At 49.8% G+C, this 26,928-nt stretch overlaps 13 protein-coding genes across 13 annotated transcripts, besides 39 other annotated features; all 13 read right to left on the bottom strand.

Moving 5' to 3' along the window:
• Positions 1–1,060: a sequence feature (areas merged during assembly that could not be assigned to a particular haplotype. This can correspond to areas where the two haplotypes were merged or to regions with more than two copies in the genome that were merged during assembly.).
• Positions 1–2,527, bottom strand: Tc00.1047053506625.249 (RNA pseudouridylate synthase protein, putative; the record flags this gene model as incomplete). Its single annotated transcript, XM_812898.1, has 1 exon — positions 1–2,527. A coding segment is annotated over one exon (2,527 nt), but the record flags the coding sequence as incomplete, so codon positions are not given.
• Positions 1,061–1,238: a sequence feature (areas merged during assembly that could not be assigned to a particular haplotype. This can correspond to areas where the two haplotypes were merged or to regions with more than two copies in the genome that were merged during assembly.).
• Positions 1,239–5,367: a sequence feature (areas merged during assembly that could not be assigned to a particular haplotype. This can correspond to areas where the two haplotypes were merged or to regions with more than two copies in the genome that were merged during assembly.).
• Positions 2,741–2,773: a microsatellite.
• Positions 2,978–3,025: a sequence feature (A-rich).
• Positions 3,049–3,076: a microsatellite.
• Positions 3,164–4,069, bottom strand: Tc00.1047053506625.240 (hypothetical protein, conserved; the record flags this gene model as incomplete). Its single annotated transcript, XM_812895.1, has 1 exon — positions 3,164–4,069. The coding sequence occupies one exon, from the start codon at positions 4,067–4,069 to the stop codon at positions 3,164–3,166; it is 906 nt and encodes a 301-aa protein (XP_817988.1).
• Positions 4,154–4,184: a microsatellite.
• Positions 4,906–4,946: a microsatellite.
• Positions 5,347–5,379: a sequence feature (AT_rich).
• Positions 5,368–6,245: a sequence feature (areas merged during assembly that could not be assigned to a particular haplotype. This can correspond to areas where the two haplotypes were merged or to regions with more than two copies in the genome that were merged during assembly.).
• Positions 5,446–5,482: a microsatellite.
• Positions 5,584–6,213, bottom strand: Tc00.1047053506625.230 (hypothetical protein, conserved; the record flags this gene model as incomplete). The annotated part of the gene is made up of 1 exon (XM_812894.1): positions 5,584–6,213. The coding sequence occupies one exon, from the start codon at positions 6,211–6,213 to the stop codon at positions 5,584–5,586; it is 630 nt and encodes a 209-aa protein (XP_817987.1).
• Positions 6,214–6,246: a microsatellite.
• Position 6,246, bottom strand: a sequence feature (heterozygous, Esmeraldo-like haplotype).
• Positions 6,247–6,268: a sequence feature (haploid, non-Esmeraldo-like haplotype).
• Positions 6,269–9,720: a sequence feature (areas merged during assembly that could not be assigned to a particular haplotype. This can correspond to areas where the two haplotypes were merged or to regions with more than two copies in the genome that were merged during assembly.).
• Positions 6,419–6,455: a microsatellite.
• Tc00.1047053506625.220 (hypothetical protein, conserved) lies at positions 6,611–7,885 on the bottom strand (the record flags this gene model as incomplete). The annotated part of the gene is made up of 1 exon (XM_812893.1): positions 6,611–7,885. One exon carries the CDS (start codon positions 7,883–7,885, stop codon positions 6,611–6,613), a length of 1,275 nt encoding a protein of 424 aa, XP_817986.1.
• Positions 8,102–8,132: a microsatellite.
• On the bottom strand, positions 8,144–8,506 carry Tc00.1047053506625.210 (hypothetical protein, conserved; the record flags this gene model as incomplete). Its single annotated transcript, XM_812892.1, has 1 exon — positions 8,144–8,506. The coding sequence occupies one exon, from the start codon at positions 8,504–8,506 to the stop codon at positions 8,144–8,146; it is 363 nt and encodes a 120-aa protein (XP_817985.1).
• Positions 8,598–8,633: a microsatellite.
• On the bottom strand, positions 8,793–9,695 carry Tc00.1047053506625.200 (ribosomal RNA processing protein 40, putative; the record flags this gene model as incomplete). The annotated part of the gene is made up of 1 exon (XM_812891.1): positions 8,793–9,695. One exon carries the CDS (start codon positions 9,693–9,695, stop codon positions 8,793–8,795), a length of 903 nt encoding a protein of 300 aa, XP_817984.1.
• Positions 9,721–9,946: a sequence feature (areas merged during assembly that could not be assigned to a particular haplotype. This can correspond to areas where the two haplotypes were merged or to regions with more than two copies in the genome that were merged during assembly.).
• Positions 9,885–9,921: a microsatellite.
• Positions 9,947–22,050: a sequence feature (areas merged during assembly that could not be assigned to a particular haplotype. This can correspond to areas where the two haplotypes were merged or to regions with more than two copies in the genome that were merged during assembly.).
• Tc00.1047053506625.190 (hypothetical protein, conserved) lies at positions 9,954–11,114 on the bottom strand (the record flags this gene model as incomplete). The annotated part of the gene is made up of 1 exon (XM_812890.1): positions 9,954–11,114. The coding sequence occupies one exon, from the start codon at positions 11,112–11,114 to the stop codon at positions 9,954–9,956; it is 1,161 nt and encodes a 386-aa protein (XP_817983.1).
• Positions 11,258–11,288: a microsatellite.
• Positions 11,401–11,447: a sequence feature (T-rich).
• Tc00.1047053506625.180 (hypothetical protein, conserved) lies at positions 11,485–12,981 on the bottom strand (the record flags this gene model as incomplete). The annotated part of the gene is made up of 1 exon (XM_812889.1): positions 11,485–12,981. One exon carries the CDS (start codon positions 12,979–12,981, stop codon positions 11,485–11,487), a length of 1,497 nt encoding a protein of 498 aa, XP_817982.1.
• Positions 13,750–13,786: a microsatellite.
• Tc00.1047053506625.160 (hypothetical protein, conserved) lies at positions 13,921–18,759 on the bottom strand (the record flags this gene model as incomplete). The annotated part of the gene is made up of 1 exon (XM_812888.1): positions 13,921–18,759. One exon carries the CDS (start codon positions 18,757–18,759, stop codon positions 13,921–13,923), a length of 4,839 nt encoding a protein of 1,612 aa, XP_817981.1.
• Positions 18,811–18,860: a sequence feature (T-rich).
• On the bottom strand, positions 19,009–19,644 carry Tc00.1047053506625.150 (hypothetical protein, conserved; the record flags this gene model as incomplete). The annotated part of the gene is made up of 1 exon (XM_812887.1): positions 19,009–19,644. The coding sequence occupies one exon, from the start codon at positions 19,642–19,644 to the stop codon at positions 19,009–19,011; it is 636 nt and encodes a 211-aa protein (XP_817980.1).
• Positions 19,717–19,757: a sequence feature (T-rich).
• On the bottom strand, positions 19,920–20,624 carry Tc00.1047053506625.140 (hypothetical protein, conserved; the record flags this gene model as incomplete). The annotated part of the gene is made up of 1 exon (XM_812886.1): positions 19,920–20,624. One exon carries the CDS (start codon positions 20,622–20,624, stop codon positions 19,920–19,922), a length of 705 nt encoding a protein of 234 aa, XP_817979.1.
• Positions 21,079–21,102: a sequence feature (AT_rich).
• Positions 21,171–21,203: a microsatellite.
• On the bottom strand, positions 21,376–22,314 carry Tc00.1047053506625.130 (hypothetical protein, conserved; the record flags this gene model as incomplete). The annotated part of the gene is made up of 1 exon (XM_812885.1): positions 21,376–22,314. The coding sequence occupies one exon, from the start codon at positions 22,312–22,314 to the stop codon at positions 21,376–21,378; it is 939 nt and encodes a 312-aa protein (XP_817978.1).
• Positions 22,051–23,144: a sequence feature (areas merged during assembly that could not be assigned to a particular haplotype. This can correspond to areas where the two haplotypes were merged or to regions with more than two copies in the genome that were merged during assembly.).
• Positions 22,935–22,967: a microsatellite.
• Positions 23,029–23,078: a sequence feature (T-rich).
• Positions 23,145–23,235: a sequence feature (areas merged during assembly that could not be assigned to a particular haplotype. This can correspond to areas where the two haplotypes were merged or to regions with more than two copies in the genome that were merged during assembly.).
• Positions 23,236–23,939: a sequence feature (heterozygous, non-Esmeraldo-like haplotype).
• Positions 23,326–23,352: a microsatellite.
• Positions 23,568–23,588: a microsatellite.
• Tc00.1047053506625.120 (hypothetical protein, conserved) lies at positions 23,744–24,976 on the bottom strand (the record flags this gene model as incomplete). Its single annotated transcript, XM_812884.1, has 1 exon — positions 23,744–24,976. The coding sequence occupies one exon, from the start codon at positions 24,974–24,976 to the stop codon at positions 23,744–23,746; it is 1,233 nt and encodes a 410-aa protein (XP_817977.1).
• Positions 23,940–24,841: a sequence feature (haploid, non-Esmeraldo-like haplotype).
• Positions 24,842–26,928: part of a sequence feature (haploid, Esmeraldo-like haplotype) that runs on past the window's edge.
• Positions 25,399–25,421: a sequence feature (AT_rich).
• Positions 26,545–26,575: a microsatellite.

The following is a 26,928-nucleotide window of genomic DNA, read 5'->3' as shown; positions in this document are numbered from 1 at the left end:
TCCAATCGAGAGAAGTTGAGGTGATGTAGCGTTCATGGTAAATTCCCCTAAAATACGGCGCAGCAGAAAATACTCGATCGGCGGGCACCACAAAGTACACAACTCCAAGTGAACGCAGGGTGTCTGTACTTGCGGACACCTTGTTTTCCCCGCCTTCTGTGGAATGCAGGATGAGAACTGCCGTGAGCAACGCGGTTGCCGCTTCGGGGGAAAGAAGAGGGGGTCCGTAGACGTTTATCTCCTGCACGAGAATATCCAAAAGTCCAGCGAGAGTCTCCACCTTACTGCAGCTCTCAATCCATGTAGAAACGTGGTAGTTACGCAAACTAGCGGCCTTGCACATAAAGAATTCCTTCATTGTGTCAAGATCGCCGCGTACTCGCTCCCATTTGCTAACGGCAGACTGAGAAAAAAAAGAACATGTCACCTTTTTGGATTCTGCATCAAGTGCATCTTCAAGCGAACCCCACCAAAACTTACGGCACGCGGTTTCCATCGGAACCCGTCGCCCCTTCAGTATATCGTAGAAGTGGCGGAACGAGGGTGGGCAAAAGATCGAGCGCACTGCCACACGCAACACCTTCGGCGGAGCCAATAGATTACCCAATTGGATGATTAATTCGGCACAGTATTCTTGAAAAGCCGCGTAGTACGGGACATGTGAAAAAAGTGTGTAAAGAGTCTGCATGCGGACCCGATGGAGGGCTTCATGGATGCCTTCAAACTCTTGCCGTTGAGCAATGGCGGCAATGGTGCCAACAAGGAGCCACGGGGCAAGCTCCTTTGCGGGAGAGCGGTATAAATACGGTAGCATGGAAGCACCAACGCCTTCAAAGCGCACAAGGGAGTGTGCTACGTGTTTTGGAAGCTGAAAATGAATCCACATCTTTCGGCGCAGCTCCAGTAGCGCTGGAGAGGGCGAATTTTCAGTGCATCTCGTTTGCTCTTTTCTATTACGCTCATCGATAGTCACACGCCGAGAGCGGAGACCTGCTGTGGGGGGTCTGTACAGCAACTCCTTTTCGGCTGGCGTCTCGTCAGCGGTGAGAAGCGCACGCGGGATTCGCCCGAGACGTGACGCGGTGGTGTGAACCCAAAGCTTACCCTTTATGAGTATAGGACGCGGCCTGTTGAAAAACATGGCAAGAACATTTTCCGTAGCAATGGAAGGCGATGGCGCGGCATCCCCAATGGCGACTCGGCGTTCTTCATGCTTCTCATCAAAGACACCAGCCACGTCCTGTCCGATTGATCCTTTTTCCTCACATTCCTCCTCCCCATCCTGTTGCTGTTCAGCCGCGGGTCCATAACGTCGTAAAGAGTCGGCGGCAATACGCTCAATGTGATGTAAAACGTCTTCCCAGCGCCCCTGGAAGAGCAGCTCCGGAAACACCGTGTCAACGCCGGCTGACGTCTCATTGGACGACGTCAGAGTCACTTTTCTCCCTTCTACATGAATTCGGTCCCGTAGCGTGCGATCCAACCCGCAAATCCCAGCAAGCCTGGGGTTTTGCTTCTCAGCCTCACGTGCTGCCACCCACCACTGCTGCAACCGCGCCACGACATCCTGCTCAGCTGCATTTCCCAGCACTAAAGTACCTTGACTGTCATCGTCGTGTGTGAGTAATGGCACTTGCGTCCGCTCCCCAAAGTGCTGAGCATACTGCTGTAAAACATCAGAAATATCCATGGAAGAAATGTGTTGACAATACTGCTGGTGATGAGTCGATTGTTGTTTATGGTTACGGAATTGCATTGCCCATGAAAGCACCGCAAGACTTCGCTCCCAAGATGCATGCGGATTGGACGATCGAAGAAAAGGCAGTGCCATCACTTGGAACGAGCCTCCCTCTTCCATCTTAATTTGTTGCCGCTTTCCAATATGGCCACATAACTCACACAACGTCGTCCACTCTTCTTCCTTTTGCATGAACAATTTATGCTTCACCAGTAAGTCAACATACGCCCGTGCACCACGACGTCGCACAGATGCCTCTAAGCATCTTGCACCTTCAGTGTTGCTGCGACTCGAGGGAATCACTCGCATTGGTGAAAGCAAAAGTGTTTTCGATACTTTAGATTGCCGCACCATAAACTCGGCCTGGGAGCAGCGGAAGCCTGAGTAGAAAACCCATTGCTGCAGCGCGACATGAAGCCTTGCTTGTTGCTTCTCAAAGAAGGTTGGGAAAATCTGTTCCTCCTCCTTCTCTTCATCGAAACTGGCTAAGTGCTGCAAAGTTGGAAAGTGACCAGACCCCGCGTCTCCCTTCTCTCCCGCACAAGGCTCACGAATCCTGTAAGACTGGGCTGGACCTAAAGCTGCCTCTGCCCATCTCCTCGCGGATCGCTCCTGAAACGCCGCGGCGTAGCGTAACGCCTCGTCAAGCATATGATGTTGACCATGCGGTGCATATGTCCCGGGATGGTGCCGCCACAAATTCCACATCCCACGTCTCACTGCCCGCATGTACTTGCGTGGCACGGTAGCCTGACTGCCAACTGCCGGCAACGACCTGCCGTGCGCCATCGTTCTTCTACAGAATATCGGTCAAGAGCCCTTCGCACCACCGCCTATAATTTTATTGCGTGTTTGTTTGCCTGTAAGGCAGGCAATGAGTGTGCACAGAGGGGGGTGGTGATGCCTTGCGCCAGCGCAGCACAATTTACCCCTCCCTCCTTTTCCCCGTCACGCGGACCCTCAAAAATAGTAAGACACGCGGACACAAAAGACATCGCATGCAAAAAAAAAAAAAAAAAAAAAAAGAAAAAAAAAGCTCGATCAAAGGGCGCAAGTAATCAACCCAATCCGCCTCTTCCCCATCAATTGAGAACGGACGGCCGTGCCGCTCCATCTGCGCACATCTCCTTTCACTGTTCCTCAGACTGGATCGACGGGAGTACACACCGCACAGGAGAAAGAAGAAAGGGGTGAGAAAAGAAGAAAAAAAATGCCGCCCGTTCGAAATAAACACGTCAGTTCTCTTTTTTTTTCTTTTCTTTTTTCGTATCAGTTTTTTCTTTTTTTGAATAGGGCTCACACGTCCAGAAATTTATTTATTTATTTATTTTTTTTTTTCTTGCCGCACTTCTACAACTAAAAGAAACAAAATCAAGAATAAATATAAATAATGACACGACGGAGGAACCGGTCAGACAACATCCATCAACTTGCGTAGTTCACGCCTGGAAGCGGCACGGAGGTCGAGGCACGCCACGCATGGTCCAAGTAATTGTACGCGCGCTGAATTGGGAGGCCTTTTACGGCGTCTGTGAAAACAGACCCGGCCTTTGCTGCAATACTCTCAAAGGCAAGGAACTGAAAAAGTTGTTGCTTTGTTGTGTATATTTGCAGGCCTGTGGGCCGCACGTATGAGGCAGGAAGCGGCAGGAAAAACGGAGGCCGATGGTCCACCGTCTCAAGAGCGACGGAGAGCAAAATGCAGGCAATTTCAGTAAGTGGAATAATCTGACGAATGCCCAACACGGGGTTGTTGTCGGAACCGACACCGCTCTCCTTTAACACTGCAGTGGCCAACTGATTAATCACCGACGAGCCTGGCGCGCTGAAGCAGAGATAATTTTTGGTGATGTGCATGTGACCACTCACGCGCTGCCCTCCGTTTATCGCCGTACATGCGTAGTCCGCCAACAGTATCTCCCCCATTGCGCCAAGCTCCGGAAAGTTGCTGAGAAAACGGTCAACATTGAGCTGCCGTTCCACTTGCCGCACTGCGGCACCCGTCGCACTTGACACCTCCGTACTTGCACGCTCTATCTTGAGCGTCACCTGCTGTGCAACATTTCGGAGTTTTGTGGCGGCGTTGGAAAACAATCCAACAACATTGGACGAGTCAACGTTACTGCCTGACGCACCAGCCGTATTCTCCGCATGGCGCTGCTCGCGTTCCCCAATTTCATTTTTTTTCTCTTCCATGAGCTGACGGTATTGCTCGTCTGGTGTGGGCTCAGTGCAGGGTGGCAGGGGTTTCGGCACAGGGCCGCTGTAGCTTTGAGCGAAAAGCTCCACATACTTGCCATTACCAGCCGCCTGGCTCCGGTTGAACTCCATTGTCCGTGTGGGACTTTGTCTTTTTAATTACTATTTTATTTGAGTGTGTGCTCTTGCTGTATGACCTTCCCGTGTGTTTCGCAAAGAGAGAGAGAGAGAGAGAGAGAGGGAGAGAAACAAAACAAAAGAGAAAGATTGACACGACCCTGTCCTCACCCAGAAAGAAATATCCAAACCGCCATTCCTCTTGCGTGTTCCCAGGAAAAAGGGGGGGCACATGAATAGAAATAACGCAGAAGAGGCATGCCAACAAACAGAAAATATGCATTTGAGGCTTTGCCTTTCCTATTCCTACAGAGTGAAGGCAGGAAATAAAGGAACATGACACTTTTCTTCAGTGTACCCAGTATCCTCCACACCTCATAAAATGATGTATTCAACACACACACAACACACACAAAAGAAAAAGTAAAGAAACAAATGCGCTCATAACTCAAAATCTAAGAAAAAACGAACACATTGTGAACTCACGAATTGTTACTCTGTAGGATCACGCAACCACCGGGGCCCCGCTTCCCGCGAAAGGGCGGTATTTTAGAAGGGGGGAGGAGAAGGAGGGGAAACGGTGCCCCGGTGGGAAGACAGAAAAGAAAATTAACCCCGCTGCCTTAAACCGCGGTAACTTTTTAACATCCACAACAAATAACAATAACAGTTAATGGATAGAGAAAACACATAACTTGAACAATACGCCACGCCATCCAATTAAACCCCCCCACCCCCCCACCCCCCCACCCCCCGCCGGATCGTACATTTCCCTTCAAATGCGTTTAAAATAAACACAATTCACATAATTTCTCAATTGCACTGAGAGGGGCGGACCACACAAACACACAAAAAAAAAAAATAATAATAAAAAATAAATAAAAATAAAAATGGCACAAAATTAAAATGGAGGTAAAATAATCGCCTCACCATAAAAAGAGATGAAATGACATTCGGTGACTTAACAAACAGATTCGTTTCTCTTTTCATTGAAGTTTAAAAATTCCCCTCGTTTACCCCCCCTTTTTTTTCTTCCTTTTTTCCCCTTCTGACGCCAATGCACAAGGAACACTCCCAAATCTCACTCATCAGCAGCAGCGGCTGCAGAAGAAATGTACGAGAGGAGAAAAAAAAAAAAAAAAAATAGGTGGGGCGGGGGGGAAGAGCGTTGATGCATTCGTTTTTCTGACCCGTGGAAGAGGAAAAAAATTGGCGGAGATCCCCCAGTCAAAACTAAAGAAATCGGCTATTCAAATAGGCACCTGCCATTTGTTCGCCATAAAACAAAAAACAAAAAATAATAATAATAAAAAAAGAATATATTACATCACTTTAATGCGTGTCACTTTGCATCATGACGCGCTCGTGAAAACAAAAACAAATAAAAAGAAAATAATAATAATAATAATAATAATAGTAATAATCATATATATATATATATATATATCGGAAAAGAAACAATACTTGTAGAAGAAAACACAAAGAAAAGGTCAAGTTCAGCCACACGACTTTTTTTCTTTTTCTTTTTGCTAAAGTTTGTACTCCCCTACAAATGAGACAAATGAGGCCCGGCGTTTGATGGGCGGGCGGCGTTCATCGTCATTCATTTGTGATGCAGCGGCATTGTTTTCGTCCAGATCTTCCGTTTGCCACAGGAGCGGGTCCACGTAATCTGCGGGGATGGATTCCGGGGGCAAATCCACGACTTGATCGCCTTGCAGTTCCGGCCGAAGTGGCCTTGAGACCGGCCTATTCATCGCAATTCCAACGGAGACGGGTGGCATCACGTGGGAGGACGCATCGTTGAATGTTCGCGGCAACAAAACGTTTGGGTGCGGGGGCCCTGGCCACTTTGCGGCATCTGCTGGTGGGGGGCTTTCGCCGTCATTCACGTTTGACTGAGTCTGCAGACCATTTCTGTTCCCGTTCCTTGATAATGAGCTGCGCCTGGGCATGCGCGGGGCGTTCTGCATGCGCGCCTGTTGCTTGACTTCTTTTGCTAATGCAATCCGTCTCTTTATGAAGTTAATAATTAAAATAACGGAGACCGTAATGAGAATCAAGACGACCGCGCCGACTGTACCCCCAACGATGAGCCACATCCTGGTTTTATCATAGTCGGACATTTGATCTTCCTCACTTTTATCGGCGCTCATCATTATATATATATATATATATATATATATATATATTTTCACAGATGCGTCGATCTAATTTTTCCTCCCACCCACCCACCCCCCCTCAGCCCCCTCTAAACCTTTCCTGGCAATTCACCTTTGAAAGGCTCCTTTTCCACTTCTTCCATTAAGCGTTCAGAGTTCAAAGAAGCGGGAAACAGAAACAACAAAAGACAAAAAACATTCTTTTTTTTTTCTTTTCTTTTCTTTTTTCTTTCTTGTCTACATGACGGGAGAAGATAAAAGATATCAATAACAGTTCACGCAATACACTCGTAGAAACACACGCGTACAAACAGGGACACACACACAAAAAGAGCCATGTTTTCTTTCTTCGAATTTTATCAGTTTCTCTTCTTGTCCCTCTCTTCTCTAAAGTCTACACGCTTGACAGGGAATGATATCGCTCTATGTATTCTAAAAGGTTTTCGTGGCCACCGCCTACCTTCACAGAAAGACGTCCACTGTCAATTGAAAGATGCACAACGCGTGCAGTGTCGCCCTTCCCCTTTTTGGAGGTAGCGCCTCGCAGTTCAAAAAGATACACACACGGTGCTTGACGCGTTAATTTCAGGCCAATTCCACGACGACGTGCATCCCGCACAATCTCCTGCACCATCGCATGGATAACTTCACCCAACTGCTCTTTTGTGGGTGGTGGCGCCATCGCGCGGCGAAGTCGTGTGATCATTCCCAAACTGTACGCCGTCTCACGGTTATACGACGCATTGGCTTGCCAGATCTCCTCCGCAGCGGGAGATTTCAAAAGGGACTGCGGCAACACCAACACCTCCTCCTTTTTATCGTTAGGCAACTGTTTCTGCGGGACGAATGGTAAATTGGACAATGACGATGACGCACGTTTCTTTGCAGCATATTGCTGTTTCGTCTTCTGATTCCGCTCTTCTTGTTGTTGTTTTTGTGGGGATGATGGGGGTTCCTGTATTTGTTGCGAGCCGCTGGAGCCCCTTTCCCTGGAACTCTCGCTTGGGGCGAGTAGTTGTCGCCGCTGAAGCGAGACGGCCTGTCTCTTCCTGTGCTGTGCGTCGCTGTAACTTCCGCCAGCATCAGTGTTCGCAGTCAATGGCGTAAATGGTGTCCGCGACGCTGACGGCCTCGATGTAACGCTGTCGGTGCCGCGCTCCATTGAGGGCAAGCTGCCGCTTCTCACCGATCTCTGATCTTTCTTCTTTCCTACCTGACGCCTCGGCTGCAGGTCATACGCCTGCGCTTTATCCATTTGATTATGCAGGGACAATAACTCTCTTTTTAGCTCCCGGTTTTCATTCTGAAGCTGCTGCGTAACAAGCTGTGCCGAGCTAGACTGACGCAACTCATTCAGCTCTTGCTGAAGGGTGGCAGAGCGTGCCCGCTCCTCCTTGATGACCTGTGAGGCTTTATGCAGAAGTTCAACAAGGTGCCTTTCCTGCGCAACCTCAGCGTTCGCACTGCTGCCACCTCCGGAAGGTATGGGGCATAACGGCGGGACTCCAAAGTCATCGGGCTGCTTCTGGGAACTATCGCCGCTATTGGCATCGCATTTGGCCGCGGTATTCAATTGCGGCGAGATCACTGTCAAGTGTTGGATGCCTTCTTCATTTTCCACTTCAGTGGGGAAAGAGAGAGCCGATATTTCCCATTCGGCATCCGCCATCCTTAAAAATGCTGCCCAACCCACTTCAGCTCCCTCTCACTGCGTGTGTATATATATATATATGGGTGAGTGCCGGTCCTCAATACCCTTCCCAAACATCCTTGCAAAATGCACCGGAATGAAGGCACAAGGGGTAAAAAAGCAGCGGAGGCAGCAGATGTAACACAAGACCGCATGTGATGTAGCAACGGAGCAAAAACCAGAAATTAAGGGGAGCAAAGAAACAAACAAACAAACAAAAAACAAAAAGTACAGTGATCACACCGGACGACCTCTCCCAGGGGGAAATCCCTCGCCTTGTGCGGGTCCCTTCGTATTCTTCGCCGCGCGCGTCACTTTCTTGTTGTACTCTTTTCTTCCTGCGCCTGCCTTCACCTCCTCACGGCGCATATGCGCCTGAATGCGCCAGCGATCCTCGGTTGAAACAAGCAGTCGGCCAATGACGATTGAGGGACATGTCGCACCATTCGCGCTGGAGCCCTTCCCCCCAGCGTTTTCCTTCTCGGAGGCAGTTAAAAGACGCCATGTTGTGTCAGCAAGGCGGCTATACGCAGATGTCTCGCTAGCAGGGATGTTCGGGTACTCGTTGAAGTACTTGACAAACTGCGTGTAGTCCGGCATTCCGGCTGCAGATGATTAAAACTTCCCGCACACAACACCTCTTCCTCTTCTTTTCTTGCCCTTCGTATTTTCTTCAATGCGAGTGGAAAGGACAAACACACACACACACACACACACACACACACACCAAAACAAATGAAAAAAAAAAAAAAGGAAGAATTGCATCCGGTTAAAAACAAAAACAAAAAACAACACACGGCAATAATGTTAATAATAGTAATAATAAAAGACAGCAACCGAGGACAGAGTAAAGAGCAGCATTATGCATTCGGTGAGGTTAATTTACTTACGCGCTTGGAAAATAGCTCTTCACGCGACTCTCCATCTCTTCTGGCGTCGCGTCGTCCTGGGACTCCACAATACACGAGGCTACCGCAACTGTTCGCCGGGCCGCTGCTGCTGCGTCAACGTCGCTTGTCTGCCCCCGCACCCACACAAACCCATTCACCCCGACGCACACTTCAAATGGCACCCGTTCCCCTAAGAGCGACAGAAGGCGTGATGCGCCGTCGCTCGCAAGAAGACTTCGCGCGTAAGAAATCGGGACGCGCACAACAGTGCCATCTGTAAGTGGTCCAAACACCGCCTCTGCGGACGTCCAGTCCTTTGCGACAAGACCAACATCGCCAGCCATGCAACTCAGCTCTACTTCATCTCCTGCACTTTCCACACAGGCGTCACCGCTAGCAGGCTGCGCACCACTTGGCTTCGGCTTCACAAATGCATAGACGACGTCTCCTTCCTGCAGCCGTGGCCGGCTCGACTTGGTGGCCCCGTCAAAGCCCAGCACATCAAGCACCGCCAGCATCGCTGCACCAGTGTAGCAATAGTAGTAACTACTCGTCTTCCTTACCACAATCGCCACCACGGGATCCCTCGGACTGTACATGTATCGGCGAGCTGCGGGCGCGTCAAGCGTGTACCGCCGTACGTGGTTTGATTCCACGCTGCACTCTACCGGCCCACAGAGCTCTGCAACCACAACGGTGTTTCCTCCTCCAGCAGAGCCGCTAGTTGTGTTGCCATGTGGTGGAGCATGCGGCAAGGGGCGGAGACCGTTCCCAAGCGTTACGACCGCTGTTGGATCCAACAACAGTACGGGATCACCCGGCAGACAAACGTGAGAGCGCAAAGGTGCGAGCTCTCGCACGCCTTTTATCATGGCTGTCGTCGGCGACACCTGATCCATGCGTCTCTGTTGAATGTACGCTTTTTCTTACTACAGAAACAAAGTAAAACAGAAACACACAAAAACACAGCCTGATTGTAGGGCAGTACGAAGAATAAAAATTGTGCTTGGGCACAGAAATGTCCATCTCATAACGCCCGTGTGAAAAAGGGGAAAAAGAAAGATAGAGTAAACAACAAGAACGCAAGCAAAAAAAAAAAAAAAAAGAAAAAAAAAAAGGGAAAAACAGCTGGGAAGTATTAAAAATAAGGGACAGGCCTAATTTTCAATTTCACGGCGAAGGTCGTGCAATTCTGCCTTTAATAACGCCATCTTCTCCCTCCATGCAATCAAATTGGACGACACGCCGTTTGGAAGCCAAGTTTGCGGCGTCTGACACTGCGACACGGGTGAGGCTGTGAAAGATGTTTCTCCTTTGATATGACTGCGACAAGAATGCTGCTGCCACTGCCTATTCTGAATCCGCGGTGTGTCAACGACGCCACAGGGAGTTCCTGCTGCCTGAGGTCGCAGCTCTCGCACCTGCTCGCGCACACTCTGAAGCGTGAGTGCCACCGGGTTCACCGCGGGAGGCGGGAGAATGCGTTGATAGAGAGTTTGCGCCCCGCTGCGGCTTGCCACCGGTTCCTCAGCTGCCATCTGCTCGCGCAGCGCCGCCAGCTCCTCCTGAAGTTCCTGCTGCGTCCGCTGCGTTACCTCCGCATACGCGACAAATTCTTCTAGCAGCTGACGGAGGCTCTCGCTAGGCTCCTCGTGTAGTACCCGCTCATCTCCATCCCCATCGCGAAGCTCCGCGAGCACGTCCGCAAGCGAGCAAAGCTGTTGACGTACTTTCTGCAACCGCCGCCCCTCCGCCGCAAGTTCTTCCTGCGCCTGCAAAATTTCGTGCCGCGCATTAAGCATTTGGTGCTCGTGCTCCTCCCGCTGCCGCACCGATTCCTCCTGCATCTCCCGCCTCAGCGTCTCAAGTGCCTTCTGCTCCCGCTCAACTTCTCTCCGCAGTGCTTCAGCGTCCGCACGAGCGACGGAGACGGCTTTCCCCACCCGTTGTTCTTCTTTTTGGAGTCTTTCAACCTCTTGCTCGAGCGCTTGTTTTTGCCTCGTGAGCTCCTGCACCTCCGCAACGACCCTTTCCCTTTCAATTTCCCACTTTTTCTCGTGTTCCTCATCCAATACCACAGCAGATGATGTTGATTTTGCTGCGGAAAGAAACAGCAACGATGTCACCGCGGCGGCGTGAGAGTAAAAAAGCTTGGTGAGACCCTCGACGTACTCCGCGTTCAGTGAAGCCCGGCGTGATGGTTCCTCCACCTGTGCCACTGTGTTACGCGCGCTTTCCAGAAGCAGCTGATTGGTCACGTATACCCAACCCTGCAGCTCAGCTGCAGCTGCTCGCGCACATGCAGAAGCATCCGGCATAGACAACGTACTGAGCCTCGTTTCTGCGGTAAGACACACACACACAAAAAAAACAAAAAAAAGAAAGAGCAAACATTAAGTGAAACCAAACGGAGTAAAACCACGACAAGAGCGAAGTTGCAGCAAGAGATGAACTCACACATAGGGAGAGAGAGAGAAAGAGAAAGAGAGAGACAAAGATACACAGCAGAGGGACAAAGGACTGTGCCTTGTGGAGGTGCTTGTGACCTTTCATTGTGTTGTTTATGAGGGTTCACACGCAAGAGAAGTCAGCAGCAGTAGCAGCAAAAAAAAAAAAAAAAGAAGAAACAAAACAGAAATAAAAGTAAAAAATACTGCCTGCAAGGTCGTTGCCCTGCCTTTTGACACCTCAACGAAGACGAGAAAGAGTTCGACGGTGAGTTGCTTTTCTTTGAGGTTTTGCCACAGTCGAAGGGGTACACGTTTCTTCAGCCCTGGCTTCCTCTGAAGCGAGGAGCAGCGCCGTCTCTTTGGGTGTGCGTGGCTGCACCGCCTCCTTCTCATATTCCAGAGAGTGCAACACAAAAGTCACCCCTTCAATCACCACCTGCCGAACGCTCTCAAGAAAAAGGGGGCGTGCGTATTCCACCACATGACGCAGCTCGCTCCGCAGCATAATACGCAATGTGTATTCCGGAGAACGGTGTGTATAGGCAAAGAAGACAAGTATTATCCCAGATATAAGGATCACTGTAGCAAAAAAGAAATTGTTCCCCAGCCCACTCCGTGGATATGGGAGAAACAACGGACGGAGCGCATATGCCAATGCCACAACACCAATGCACGGTCGCCTTGCAGCGGCTGTACGAGTAGGGATGGTCAGCAACAGGAGTATTACCAAAATGACAGCGGCCCGTATCATCTCACTAAGACCTATCGTTTTTTCCAGTATTCCCTGCTGGAAGACCTCAATTCTTTCCAGTACACGTACCATAGTGTTTGCATGGTCCTCGGTTCGCTTCTGAAACGCCGTCGCCTCCCGTGCAACTTCCCTCACAGCCGCGGCAGCTTGAGCAGTGCTCTCATACAGCGCCATATGCAGTTCATTCAGACTCAGGCGCGCATCCGTCAAAGAGCGCGCCATGCCTTCTGTGCTGCTTCTCAAAGACTCAAACGCCAGGCTTTGACCACTGCGAAGATCCCGCAATTGGTCATTCAGTTTACTCGTTTCGACAAGGTTAGAGGCCTGTTGTTCCACCGTCTTCCTCACTGATGAATGTAGCTCACTGCTGGAACTCCGTAAAGCCTGTAGAGTCTCCGAGGCTGCCAGTGCACTAGCATAAAGAGCCTGCACAGCCATCTCCGTGCGTTCCTGAAATGCCTCCTCCTGAATGTACAGGCAAAGCACATCTGCGTGCAACCGGTATTGGACGTACATGAGGTATTGCGCATCATCCAGGTGATCGACACACTTCCTCACGTCTGTATCGAATGCGCAATAAGACCATGCACGGCGTCCTCCGTCGGCCTCACCATCGCACGAGGCCATCGTCAGCGCCAAACGACTACGTGCCCCGTCGTCTGAGTGAAGCGACGAGCAGCCCTCTTTCAGTGCATCCACAGCTCTCTTCCAACAGGAACTTATGCGGCCTTTTTTTTCCAATTCATTTAGCAAGTGCGCTGCTTGGCGGTCTTGACCGGCATCCTTTTTTTGCCGCAAAGTAAACAAATCTGGGATTTGCACGCGATCGTCCGAATGTCCTGACACAGACGTGGCAGCCGCGCCACCCTCCTTTACGGGGTCAGAACGGGACGATGACTTTACCCACAGCGACCATGCCCCCTTGCAGGTTGGCAAGAACAGTAGCCAAAGGCAGAGGACAACGCGAACGAAAACTAGATCCATTGAGGACGCAGACAGGGCCCCTTATGCGTAAAGAAAAGCCTTTATTCACTTAAACCCCTTGCCAATTCTGGGGTTGGTGGCGGTGTGCCCAGTGGAGAGGGAGGCAGTGCAGCAAAAAAAAAAGAAAAAAAAATGATTAGGGGAATCAGACGTGAAATAAAGGAATAAGACGACCTGCACGTCACCCCACTTCCGCACCCCTCAATCAAGCCAAAATGTCTTCACAAGAAATCGATAAGGCAACAACAGTGTCTCATTGGGATAATGATACAGGTACTTCCCTGGGGATGACGTCACCCGGAGTGGTGCGTTGCAGCCGAGGCGGCGCATTTCTTTGGACCGCAGCAATACGCCCACTGAGAAAAGACGCCGCCGCCGTCCTAAGACCCTCCTCTCGTCGATGGTGCTGCAAAGACAACAAATTTGCATCCGCCCTTGAGAATTTGTGGGTGTCAAGCGTTCCGCTGTTTCTGGCTCCTGACGCCAAACCCATCCGTTTCCTTGACACCTCATCACGCATACGCCGATCGCGACTGCGGAGGGCCGCCTCATCCGGCAGATTCCGAAGGGGAACATCACCGCCGTAGCGCGCAGCCAGTGAACGCCCGGCGTCGTCCATCACGAGGTGCCACGTGCGTGGTCGCTCCGCTGCAAATCGACTCGGCAATATAAACTCGCAGTACTGGGGCTGTGCGGTGGGCATGCCAATGGGATGCACAACACGTCACCTTCTTCTCGTCAAAGAAGAAAAAAGGCCAAAAATGCTCTAAAAGAAAAAAGAAAAAAAAAAAAAAAAAACGAAAAACGTTCGGTGTTCCTTCCAGAAATGTCTCTGAATTTTGTTGAAAAACAACAACAACAACCAACAACAAAAAACTGCAGCTCTCAAAGAAGAATTACCCTCAAAATAAAACAAAATGCGGCCACCTCACATGATTCTCACAACGCCTCCGAAGAAGGATTCCCTTCAAGAAAAAGTCTCCTCAAAAGCACCGCGTGCGGTGGCTCCATTCTTTCCAAGCAGCCATGGTTCTGCAACAATGCCCAGAGAGTGAGAGCATCTTCTCCCTGGGTGGACTCGTCCTGGGCATATTCGCGAGAGTGCACCTCGTCCATCAATTCCTTCATTTGATCAATCAACAACAGCGACACAGCAAAGGGAATCTTTCCATCTCTCTTCTTCGCATGGCTCAGCAGCACACGACTTGTAGCCTGTAGGGAAGTGTCATGCATGTCCTCTAGGCAGTATTCTTCAGAAGCCCTCGCGTAAGCACCCTTAAATGACATTTGCAGACACGCCAATTGCATCGCATGGTACCACAACGTCGGAGTAAATTTCGGCTCAACGGTCTGCGCGCATTGAATTGCTAGTTCCCAGAATGATAATTTCTTTGGCTGCTTTGCTTTTTTCTTTGGAACACAAGTGGCCTCGGCAGCGTCAGAGGCGCAAGCGGAAAAGAGAGCTGCTAACATACGTGGGGGCAATGTGTTAGCTGTGAAGCGCCGGTAGTGATGAATGATGCGCAGCGCAAGCGCCCACCGCGGCAACCTTTCTTTCATGTTAGCCTCAGATGAATACCGTTTCCACAATGAGGCATCTGGATGGTGGTGGTAGTAGAATCGCCCACCGCGGGCGTCCGTATCGAGTTGCGTATGAAGACGCTTAAGTGTTTTAAAAGCCAGCTTGAACACGGCGCGAATTGCCCTCACGGAGCGCGGCTGACGCAAAAGCTCCTCACCCTGCGGTATCGCCTCCACTGAAAAGTGAGTCAATTGAATACCAGCAAGAAGTTCAGAAAGCTCCTCTTCTTTTCCAAGCAAAGGCTCCACAAGGGGGACATACACCGCCAGCTGACAGAGTTCCGGACCGCTAAAAAACAGCTCAGGCCAAATAGCGCGACCGTACGTGGCCCAATAAGACGTAATTTCAACCCGCGAGGCATCTGGTCGTGTAAGAAGTGAAGCAGGGGGCTTTCCGCCACGTCTTCGCACCGCCCGCAGGAGCTCGTATTCGCATAGCCAAGGCCACCGCTTTTCAGCAAGCTTTGTCACAAACGGATGACACATTTCCCACACTGCCGCCACTGTCTGCGGTGACGCAAACCCATGAAAAACTGCCGACGTTAGCCGTTCAATGAACGCGGCTGCACTCTCCGTCCCTACAGGGGGCAGTGTTCTTCGCCAGACACGTTCATGCGGCAAGAGGAGTATGTGCAAAAGTTTGCTTTCCCTGCAGTATTCAACCAACTGAGTATCCAGCGCCAATGCGCCGTCTCCTGTGTCCCGCACCAGTGCCAAAACCTCCATTCGGTAGTGCTGGAGCAAAAGTTTCAGCTCAAAGGGTCGGAATCGCCCCGAGAATGCTTCCTGAGAGAGTGTTTCCAGTCCTCGTGAGGTGGCAAGGACAATTCGGGGGGCAAGATGACAGAGCTGATGGAACTCATCCACACTTAGGGGTGGACGCTCCACCGGGATCCAGCACGTTGGGCGAGGATGATTACTCAAAGCCATTCTTTGACGCCTTTCCATCCCGGCAAACGGCAGCACGATCGCACCATCGGTGTCCTCTTCTTCCCATGAGCGGCCTGAAATGGTGATGGCAAGAATAAGATCAATGACTTGCTTCTCGTTCAGCGACTGACTAAGCCGCTTGAGGTTTTCGGCACAAACGTCACGCTCCACCGCCGTCAACTGTGACCCCAAAACGGAACCCAATAGAACTTCATACTGCAATGGCGTCGGCACACCACCCATTTCTTCCACGAAAAACAACAATAACTTGCTGCACATGATGGCACCACCATGACGCCGCACGGAGCGTAGCACATCCGTTATCCCCTTATCAATAAAAGCAATCACATTCGAAAACTCCTTTTGTACTGTCTTCAAAATTTGCAGGGCAAGTTCCCAGTGACCAAAACTTGCAACACTTGAAAGTAAAGCATTAACAACACCGCTGCTCAAGGAACCACCGGACCCACGTGACCAGTGTCTTCCTCCCGCCACAACACCATTGAACACCACAAGAGCAGCTTTCCATGCATGGAGCTGTGTCAGTGCGAATAAAGCTTCCTCCGCCTGTCGACCAAGTACGAGACTAGAATTATCATCACTGGTGTTTTTGTCATCATTTGACGTGGCTTCCAAAATGACACGATGTGCCATTCGCATACGGCAATCCTTTTCTTCCTTCAAAAGAACTGCTATTCGAAAGAGTGTCATCTCGTCGGTTGCCTCACAGTCTTGCATCGCCTCAAGAGCACGGCTCCAGTGGCCCATCCGTATAAAAGCCTCTGCGCACCGCCTAAAAAATATGTCTCTCTCCTCTTTTGATGGTCTCCAAAACCCAGACTTTTCGTCACCAACACGTTCCACTTCTTCTGTTGTACTCAACACGCCCTGTTGCCGCACGGCTTCGTAAAGAAGATGCGCAGTAGAACACTCAGCCGGTCGATCAAGCCCTCCTGCCACAATGCGCAAGACAGCCCAAGGAACGGGAAGCTCTTTCGCCATCATGTGTTGCGCCAGCTTTGTTGATATGCTGAGTGCACACTCACGAAGGGCGTCGCTGTCGCTTCCCCAGAAAGCCGTCAATGGCTCGTTGAATAAATTCACTTCCTCAAATGACTTCACACATGGTATGAGCATTCCCATGACAGCTTCTAGATCGACTACTTGTGAGGACTTCGCTCCCTTAAGAAGAAGAGATGAGAACATTTGTTTCACATGAGGGACCTCGTCAAAACCTCGAGCTATGGCGTTTTCAAGCTCTGCTTCCCTTGTTGAAGACAAACTCCGAAGAATCCAAAAGGCACCCGAATGGTTTCCACTCACACTTAGTGCAAGAACTGCATAACCGTCAAGCACCACTCTGTAGGGCGCATGTGCCTCTCGGTACTTCTGCAGTACACGTCCATAAGAAAGTGGAGAGAGACGAATGTAGTAGAACATCTGTAAAAAACGAAGCAGAAGAGGGTCCGATGCGGTAGGCTTGTGCGACGAAAGTACCAAACAACAATCGTCGTAGCGTTGATGTTCAAGCAGTAATTTGGCTGTACACTTCAGAGCATGGGGTGAAATACATGGGTGTGCATCCTCATCTGTATTTCCCTCACCTCCTCTTCTGGCGAGAATCGTTCGATCATAAGGAATCTGGCGAACAGCGTTCCACGCCTGCAAGGCCTTCATCCAATCACCACTTTCGGAGGCCTCGTAAATTGTCTCCTCCGTGTGGCGCAGAAAACAATAGCGTTTTAGCAATGCTTCCGCTGCGGTGGGTAACGGAACGTGACAAAACAACATATGCAACGCGCGACGCCATTGACCAAGGGCCGCGCAGAGTGGAATAGCCAAGCTGCGTAGCGCAAATGTGTCGTCTGGTAAATAACTTTGGGCATACCGCAACGCTGGTACCCACAAACCCATTGAGATAAATAAATGCTCCAACTGGGGGCCAGCGCGCTCTTGGGCACTTGGAAGCATTGTACCGTAAATTGCAATAGCGGCCTGCCAGTTGGAGCGTTCCACAAGTTCTGCAAATACCACAGCGGGCCTCTCGGTGAAGGACAACGCGTCCTCCCAGCAGCCACGCGTACAAGTGGAATGCACAAAAGAGTGAAGAGCGGCTGGTTCCAGCGCCCTACCCTCATGCATGCGCCTGTTGTTAATAAAGGCAATCACAGCGTCCCTTGCACGTGCCACTTCCTTCGCCTTCTCCTGTGCGTCGGCGCCCTGCTCCTCGATGCGCATATACGCCAAAAATAGACTCGCTGCGGAAAGAACGTTATCCATTGGGACGGCAATGAGGGTCCTAGAAACAGCTTCCCAAAGAGCTTCCCAGTAACGCAAACGACGTGCCACATTGCCTAGAACTGTCATAGGTAACAACAAGGCTGGAGGTCTTGGTGTAAGCTCCAATAGCGCCGGAAATGCGCAAAACAAATCCAACGCCCTCTCCCACTGTCGGTCCTTCATCATAGCCAAAACCTCTTTCGCTTCGCCCATCGTGAGGTCCTCTGGCATTGGGCCACCATTGGCAACACGCAACAACACTCGACGTCTTCCCTCTTTGGCATTTATTTCAGGCGACTTCGCATGGTGCGTTACTTCCTCACGAAGATCATGAGCGCGTTGCTTGACCTCCGGTGCATCTCGGCAAGTGAGTACGGATGCAACTGCAAGCGCTCGCCACCACGGCGAGGTGGGAGAAAAACAGCGAATAAAGCTCTCTGTAATGGCCGCACTCGGTATGTTGCCCAAGGCAAGAAGAGAAGACATAATCTTTAATCCCGCCACCCAGTGGTGACCGGCCGCCGCCGCGAGCATCGTCGGCTGCGCGAGAAACGGCGCATGCTGAATCAGACGCTCATGTGAACACACAAGAAGTGCACCATGCCAGTCACCAGAATCCAGCAACAGACGACTGCACTGCATGTAGTGACGGGCATCCAGAATCACTCGGCGGCGCCGGGCTGAAAGGATAAGCGCGAGAAGTTTCTCCGGTAGAACTCCATCGTTCCTTGCAAGTATTGCATCCGCTGCCGTGTGGTACACAGCGCGGGCAGAGAGAGGACTGGTCTGCAATCGGTCCAACACCTGCACTGTCACTTCCCATGTGCTGCGCGTCGCGACGGCTGCAACGACTTCAGCGTACGTCCGTGAAGTCGGGACACACGGAAGCTTCAGTGCTCCCGCAAAGAGCATTACGGCACGTGCCCAGTTGCCGCCTCTCAGAGTTGCCACAACTAATTCCTCCACCTCCCGCGCGGAGGGCAACATTGAGTTTTGGCCGGTGACTTCTGTACCTCCACGTCCTCCCTTCTTTTGTCTAAAAAAACAACAAAAAAAAAATAGAGAGAGAACGAAAAGAAAAAAAAAAAGGGAAGCTATTGAGGAAACACTGCTACCGTGAAAGTAGATTTTCGCGAAAGGCATGCATCGCCGTGTGTGCGTTTCCTCCCACTCCATGATCGCCGCTTCTCTTCCTTTTTCCTCTGCACAAACAAAAAAGACTAAACCCACAACTTCTCAAAGGGATATCTCCTCATCTTCTTCCGAGGTATCGAAAGAGACCTCATTTTCTTCATTCGCCAACCCCTCCGAATCTGCAGTGGCCCGCAGTGCTTCTGAAAGTGTTCGGCGCTGCGCTGCTGCACCGTCCTGCAGCATTTTTCGTATCTCCTCACGCACGGCGTACATCTCCGCCACACGTGTCTCCATCTTTTTCACAGATTCATCAAAGAGTGCACGCTCCTTTTTGAGGGCGCTCAAAACAGGCTCTATTGATTCACGACGGAACAAAAGGAGATTTTCCACGAGCGCCTCGTAGTCTGACTCGCTCGGTGACCAAAGTGATGGATGAGGAGTCGTGGCCATCTTCTCGCACGCCGGTTTTTGTTGTTTTTGTGGATGTGGTTCAGCTACAGCGGGGCATTCCACAACAGGGACGGATGCACCCGAAGCCTCTTGGGTCATCTTCCGCAAAGCGCCAGTCTTCCTGCTGCTCTTGCTGTGCCGCTGAGCTCCGCCACCTGACCCTACCACCCCGCTCTTCCCAGAAGTGGAATGCCTCGCCACCGCAGCGTGGGGCGTCCATGACGTACGACTGATAGCGGCGCAGGTCCAGTGCGAGCGCAGACGGCGAAGCAAAACTTTTTCCGCCATACTTTCCCCACCGTCGTCACACCGGAGTGGATAAACAACCAGGTCAGCCTCAGCATCAATAATATTTGAGGGAAAGAGAGAGAGAGAAAAAAAAAAAGAAAAACAAAAAACAAGGGTGCATAAACACATACAAAAAAATCCCACGGGCAGAGAGCTCTGGCACATGTTTGAGTCTTCTCTCACAATTTTTATTTGTAAGCAGTAATGCAACGCCCCTCACTTTACTTTTTTGACTGTTATTCGAACAACAAGCAGAATAGGTACACATATGATCCTTACTGCTTTACAGTGTAGACAAAGAGGCGGTACATGTCGCTCTCGCCAAGAAGGGCGTGACGCACCTGATCTCCCCACGCGAACGCATCCCTCTTCGTGTAGTACAGCCGCAAGTAAGGCACCACCCACGTGATCTGCATAAATGCCCCGTATCCCTTTGCGTGTTTCAGAAGCTCATTGACTCCATACAACATTGCCCAGATGTCCTTTTCCATATTGGGACTGTTTTTATCGGCTTCGAGGGCATCCATCGTACCCTTGTCAATAACAACGTCAAAGGGACCCAACGAACAAAATTCCTCAAGGCGACGCACATCGCCCACCATCCACTTCATATTCGGCAGCACCTCCGGCGGATACTTTGCCCGCATATTCTCAATGACGTTGGATGCATAGTCCATTGCTACCTGCTCCAGCACGAATGGAAGCCGATGCGCCTGCACAACATTGTGGAGATCCATGCAGAGCGATGAGTTCCCAGTGCCCAAGTGAAGTACTCGTAACACCGGACTAGCATCATGGCATCCACCAGGACACAAGGCACGCTGCGCCTTGCGCTGTACAAAGACATTCAGAAGTTCCTCACATAGCGCCTGCACAGACGTCTGGTGGATGGACGGAAACCAGTTGTACTGTTCCTCCTTACTGTAGCGCTTCTCCCAGTAGCTTTGAAGGCTGTACTCCGCAACATCATCCGGTTCCATCGGTGCAGCTCCGCACAAAACGTCAGCTAAAAGGAAGACACAAAATAGAGAGAGAGAGAGAGGGAGAACCGCAAAAAAAAAAAAAATACATACGGTGAAAAACCGTCATGCACCACAAAGCACAACGAAAACAGGGAAAAAACAAAATAAAAAAGCGCGGTAGCAGAAAATCCACCACTCACGCAAAATTTTGACACCAAGAAGAAAAGAACAAAAACAAAAACACCGGGGAGGGGGAGGGGGAAGGAGCTTCTCTGCACACCGGAGGCAAAAGACCCACAGTGAACAACGGCATGAGAGCTGTTGTTGTCGCGGCATCGCTCGCAATCCAAAGAGAAAAGTTTGATATTACACGTTCCTCCGCGACAACAACAAAAATCTCAGGAAGCGTTTCACCACTTCCAGCCTCCGTGAAGGTGCGCCCGCAGACGCAAGTGGCAGACACACGAGGCACAAAAAAAAAATAATAATAATAAAAGCTCATGTGAGGAGAGTCATAAAACAATTTGGAAGGGTCAAATCGACCCCACTTTCGTGCAAAAGTCAAAAATATAAATAAAATAAATAAAATAAAACAAACTGACAAGAGCCCTTTTGCGAGTCACGTAAAGGAGCTCTTCTTTAGAAAAAAAAAAACGAATAAATAAACTCAATGACATTAGGACTGGAAAGCCCAAAGAAGCGTGAGACAGGGATTGAGGACAACTCCTTATCATACCCGACTTTCCCATTTTTTCTCCTCGTCGTTGCTTCATGAGCATACCCGTCCTCGCCGCAATGAATTCCTCGGAATGGGAGGTATTCTGCCCCACATATCCGTTTTTTCAAGTGACACAATATAGTTTCCAAGTGATTCTGAAAACCCCACCATCAGCGTGCCCTCTGTGTCTTCCTGTTGGTTGCCCTTGGAGGGCTGCAGGGGAGGTCCCACGACGTTCAGCAACACTCGGAGTACACAGATATGAATGTACTTCAACAACAGATTGTTGCCAACGTACGTCGCCCAGCGGCACCTTAGCCGGATGTGAAAACCAAGCTGCTGACACGGGCGCTCCAGATCACGAAGAGGCACCCTTCTGCCCTTGATCGGATGCAGCCACAGCTTCCTCAGAACAGGCCTCCATAGCACCAAGCTGCCAAGCTCATACTCTGCCACTGAAGATGTCTTGTCATCTTCTTCTTCGACAGGTTCTGTACCGATAAGCGCGGAAAACAACTCCATGAGAATGGTACGACAGTTATTTTCCAAGCTCCCTCTGCAATGATCGCGCACTAAACACCCCAGCAGCTCATCATTGTCATTCACAAGCTCAATATCCTCCGACAGAAAATAGCACCGCATTGCTCCAAGCCCTATCATCCACTCAATGTTAGGTCTTTTTATGTCCCGTTTCTGAGTAAAGCAGAAAACGACCGCTTTTTCCTTCAAATATTGTTCCCATGAGCCTTGATAAATACCGTCAACAACAGCCCTATACTCCACAGGAAATGCCCGCTGTATACGATCCTGAAGTCGTCTGGTGCACAAAGAGCCCGTGTAAGGCCGTTGTTCATCCCGCATTGTGGCGAGCAGCCCTTGCACTGCCACTGCGAGTCGATCAAACATGTCATCAATCACAGAGTTTTCTGAATCATTCCATGAAGAACTTTCAGAAAGAACTGTATCGGATTCGGCCACATGGTGCTGCATGATTTCTCTCCCTCTCCCTCCCTCTCTCTTTAACAGAGAATAGAACAGGAATGATGTCTGTGATGCATTTTTCGTTGTGTTTTAAGTGGACGAAAAAAAAAAGAAAAACAAAAAAGGGAGCACACATGTGCGGCGGTTGACGGTGCAGTGACGCAGCGGAGAAGAGACATCGCGGCTGTACGGGAAAACAGGCACCCCTCCTGCCATAAAAGAAGGGGGTGAAAAGAAAAATAACGTACAAATATTTCTCCCTCCCACATCGCTCGCACCCATCCGCGGCAACGTACCGACTTCCCCTTTAAAGTAAAGTAGAAAACAAGGGAAAAAAAAAAAAGAATTAAAGAAAAAAAGAGGGGTTGTACATTTCCATATCGTGCTAAACAAAAAAAAAAAAAGAAAGTTCGTACATTATAATCAACAAACCTTAAGGCGTATATCTACAGACAGACACACAGACAGCCCCCCTCCGTGATGGTCCATCTCGGTGCACTCCTTGACGGACATTAAGACATGAGCAGTTGAACGCAAGGCCCACCGATGGCCACTTCCGAGGCCCTCCCCCCACGCACCCACCAGATGACGCCACCGCGCCGTACACAAAGAGGGACAAAATGACGGAAAAACAAAACAACAACAAACAAACAAACAAACAACAACAACAACAAAAAAGCCTTTTTCTTCCGTACATCATTCATACAGTTTAAAACAATTATTAAAAAAAAAAAAAAACAACAGGAAAAAGGAAAGAAAGAAAGAAAAAAAAATCCACGCTGATAGCTTCTCTATACGCTTCACAGTTCTCCATACACTGACACAAACCTTCAGATATAAAGAACAACAATAAAAAAATTAACAGTAATATTCGCGAGGCAAAACAATCAAACAGGTATAAATAAAAACACACACAAAAAACGGAAAAAAACAAAAAACAAAAAAACAAGAAAAGACGTATATTCGGGTCCTTTTGTATGTCGCATACGCAAAATTTGAAATGGGAGCACTCGAGCAAGCAGAGAGAGAGGGAGAGAAAGAAAGAGAAGAGGAGCTCCCTTCAAGAGTGTGGAACACACAACGAAGGCAACTCAATCCTCACAAAACACAAAAAATTCACTCTCGCTCCTTTTCAATTCCATCCTCATGATGTGCACAGCGGCCCCAGACGCACCCTTTTTTTGCCTGCAGGCGCGGCAAAAAGGCATTAACCGCGGTTCAGCTGCAAGGGCAATCCAGGCACAAATACAAAAACAACAACAACACACACACACACACACACAGAGAAGGATAAAAAAACAACAAAAAACAACCATATATTCACTACATCCACATGGAACAATAAGAGGGGAAAAAGTGTATTTGGGCGCAATAAACAAAAAAAAAATACCTCAAATTCGTCCCCACGGCAATTGACACACCTATTCACAATATTATTTTAGCACGAGGAAGTTTTAGCAAACCTCAAAGAATCTCCCTGCTCCTTGCGGTAAACACCCGACGTCGAGGCTCGAAACACACCATTCCCCTGGTGCGTGCTCGCACGATTCCCACGCGGAACCGATTGAGATCTTCGTGCCTCCTCATCGCGCCTCTTCTGCTCACGGATCCTCATCATTTGTTCCTCCCACTTCATTCGCCTCGAATTGATGGCGGCATTCCTCGTAATCTCCTTTTGTATCATATTGTTCACGATCTTTCGCATTTTGTCCAGCTGCTTTTGAACGAGCTCTTGCTCCCGATTCTTCTCTTCCAGCTCCACACGCTGTTTGGCTTCGGCGAGTCGCTGCTCACGCTCTTCAATCCTCTCCAGCATGGCAAGCTCCTTTTCCGAGGGTGAACGATGCTCGGTAATGGCGCGGCTGTAGATCAGCATTGAGCCCATGGATGCAGAGCGGCTCTCAGGCTTATGCCAAAGTAACCTTCTGTGGCGGGAAGAAGAGGTCTTGGAGGGGCTGCGGCCCTGCCTCCAAAATAAGCTGCTACTGCGCGAGTTGCCTCCGTGATGATTTGACATACTTATTGAATGGCGTGGAAGGCTGTTGGCATCGCCCGCCTCTCTCCTTGCTTCTGCCGTGTTCTCTTGGAGGGTTTTCGGGTCCCTGACACCTCCGTCGAGCTCCTCCGCCTTCTTTTCTTCGGCCAACAACAGTGCGCGGGCTCGGCAGACGCGTTCAAGCCTGTCCTTTCGCCGTTTCTCAAAGACAGTATAGCGCAACTGCGCAATTTCTTCCGGTACGCCCTGGCCCATAAAGTCTGTCAAACTGCGCTGCAGCAAGTCAGCCGGAAGCACGTCCTCCATTTTGCAGGCCTGCAGGCTTCGGGGGCTGTTCAGCACACCCTTGACGCTCGGCACGTGCTCAAAGTTTTCCAGCGATACAAGCACTGCGCGGTTATCCTCATTCCTCACGTTTTTGCTCAGTGAATGCGTGGGCATTGAAGCGGACGGCACTCTGGGAGGGCGACCATTGAAAGAACTGCGATGGTCAATGGCCTTTTTCCCCGGGGGTTCCGCCGCAAAGGGCCTCATGGGAGAAAAGCTGCTTCTGTGCGCTGGTGTTGTATGCGTGGCTCCGTAAACCGATTTAATGTGGCTGGCAGCGACACGCACTTCCGGTGAGCGCGGCGACAACCCATTCACCGCTTCCCCATACTGTTCGCACGTGGTCATTTCACGGAAATCACAAAAAAATTCACGGATATAATTTAAACGCCTTTGAGAGTGAGCTTAAACCCTTAAAAACAAACAAACAACAACAACAACTACTACGAAAGCAATTATAAGCTGTAGAAAGTATGGGAATGTTGAAGGGGGTCTACAGTCATTTGTAATTCTCTACGCCGCTGGCGGAGAAGACAATCGGGTGATTTGCAATGACGCATCGGCTCAGAAAGCAAGCAAACAAACAAACAAGAAGCCGTATGAGCTGAGTTTTCACGGCCTTTCAAACCCAAAAGAGTCCCGTTGAGTCGTAAAACAAACGGACGCAAGCAAAGCTCTTGTGAATACTCCTACAACACATCGAAAAAAACAATAAATGTGTTCCCCCAAATTGGCACGAACAATTGGAGAATCCCCTCCTGGAATCCCCGTAAAAAAAAAATAATAATAATAACGCTGACAAATTTATACCCATCCCAATTCCTTGACTTAAGCTCATGTGTCACAAGTGGTGTGTTGATAAGGCTCCATGAGTCATTCCATCCCATTCACCAAAAAAACCTCATATGCCCCTTTAGCCACGGAACCTTTTCTCGCACTTAAAAGCGGTATCGAATGTGCAGCCACACCGTCCGTGACAATCCCCAAAATGTCAAGGCAAGCATCGTAATAAAAATATCACAGACACAAACGCGTCCACATCCATAATCCTTCGGGCCCCGCAACAGCCCGATCGGCATGTTGATCGTAGAACCCACCAAAAGGAAAGCAATTTAAAATTTTTATGGCCAAAACTGTCGTCACCAACGTAAAGTTGAATTCCTTTCGCCACATCCTTCGGGGTACAGAGTGCGGACCGACCATTGCAACGGGTGCGACTTGTTAATTGAGGGAATGTCTGTTGGGGGAAAAATAAAGGGGACAAAAAACTCAACTTGTGGGGGCGTGAGGAATAACAGGTAGAGAAAAGTGGTGGGCACCGGTGCCATTAAAAGATGCGGTAAAAATACGCATGCGCCTTTCAACCGTACCGCGCTTTGTATACAACTCGTAATTGTTCATGAAAATCGCCTGAGGCCACTACCAAAGCTGTGAGGTGAGGCAAACAAGACACAATGGCACCTGTCCGGGCCCTCGGCAATGGCCTCGTGGACCTGCAAGATATTGCCGTTGATCACAAGTTCTGCGGCCTCCCACGCAAAAGCCAAAGCGGAAGCGGATCCGTAGTTTCAACGTCAGAGCACCCGAGCTAAAATTCCGTCCTCAAGGAAAACCAACAGTGTGGGGAGCCCTGGACGCGTCCACAAATGTCAACACAAAATTCAAGACAAAAGTGCGGGCAGGCAACAAAATGGCCATGACAAAACCAAGATGAAAAACAGCACGTGGGAGGCCATTGTGGAAGAAAAACGACTTCCGTACGCCCGAGTCCCTCCCTCCCTTCTCATTCGTGTTGTGCCGCATCTGCCACCTGATGGAAGGTTGCGACGATAAAGACCGCACTAGGAGAGTCGTTCCGCCAACTGCAAACACACAGGGACCAATCAACAAATAGTGGGAACTTCCAAGTTTCGACGAAAAAAAAAAAAAAACAAAAAAAAAAACAAATTCGGTGGCGGTAAAAGTAATTTCCAGTCAAACATCACGCAAAACGATGCTCAACTGGGCATCAGAAACAGTGCAATTCACTTCAAATGTGCCCCAGGCGCCATCGCAACAAGAGGTGTTCATGGAGAAGAAAAGGTGACGGAGAAGCTAAAAACCGGCCGATGTCTGACATAATCCCACAGATCTCCATATGGGTGCAACAACCATTCCATCATAAGTCCCACAGTAGTGTTTTTTTTTTTTTTCAATCTTTTTCTGCCCTGCGAGTAGATGATAATCTTTTTGCCTTTTGTGAATGAGAGTAACAAATGAAAAAGAGAGAATTAAGGCATCGGGGTTTTTGTTTTGGTTTT

Source organism: Trypanosoma cruzi, genomic scaffold, assembly GCF_000209065.1.
Source record: "Trypanosoma cruzi strain CL Brener 1047053516675 genomic scaffold, whole genome shotgun sequence".
Classification (NCBI taxonomy): Eukaryota; Euglenozoa; class Kinetoplastea; order Trypanosomatida; family Trypanosomatidae; genus Trypanosoma; species Trypanosoma cruzi.
The sequence above is the reverse complement of the archived record's forward strand: the minus strand, read 5'-3'. Positions and strand labels throughout refer to the sequence as shown.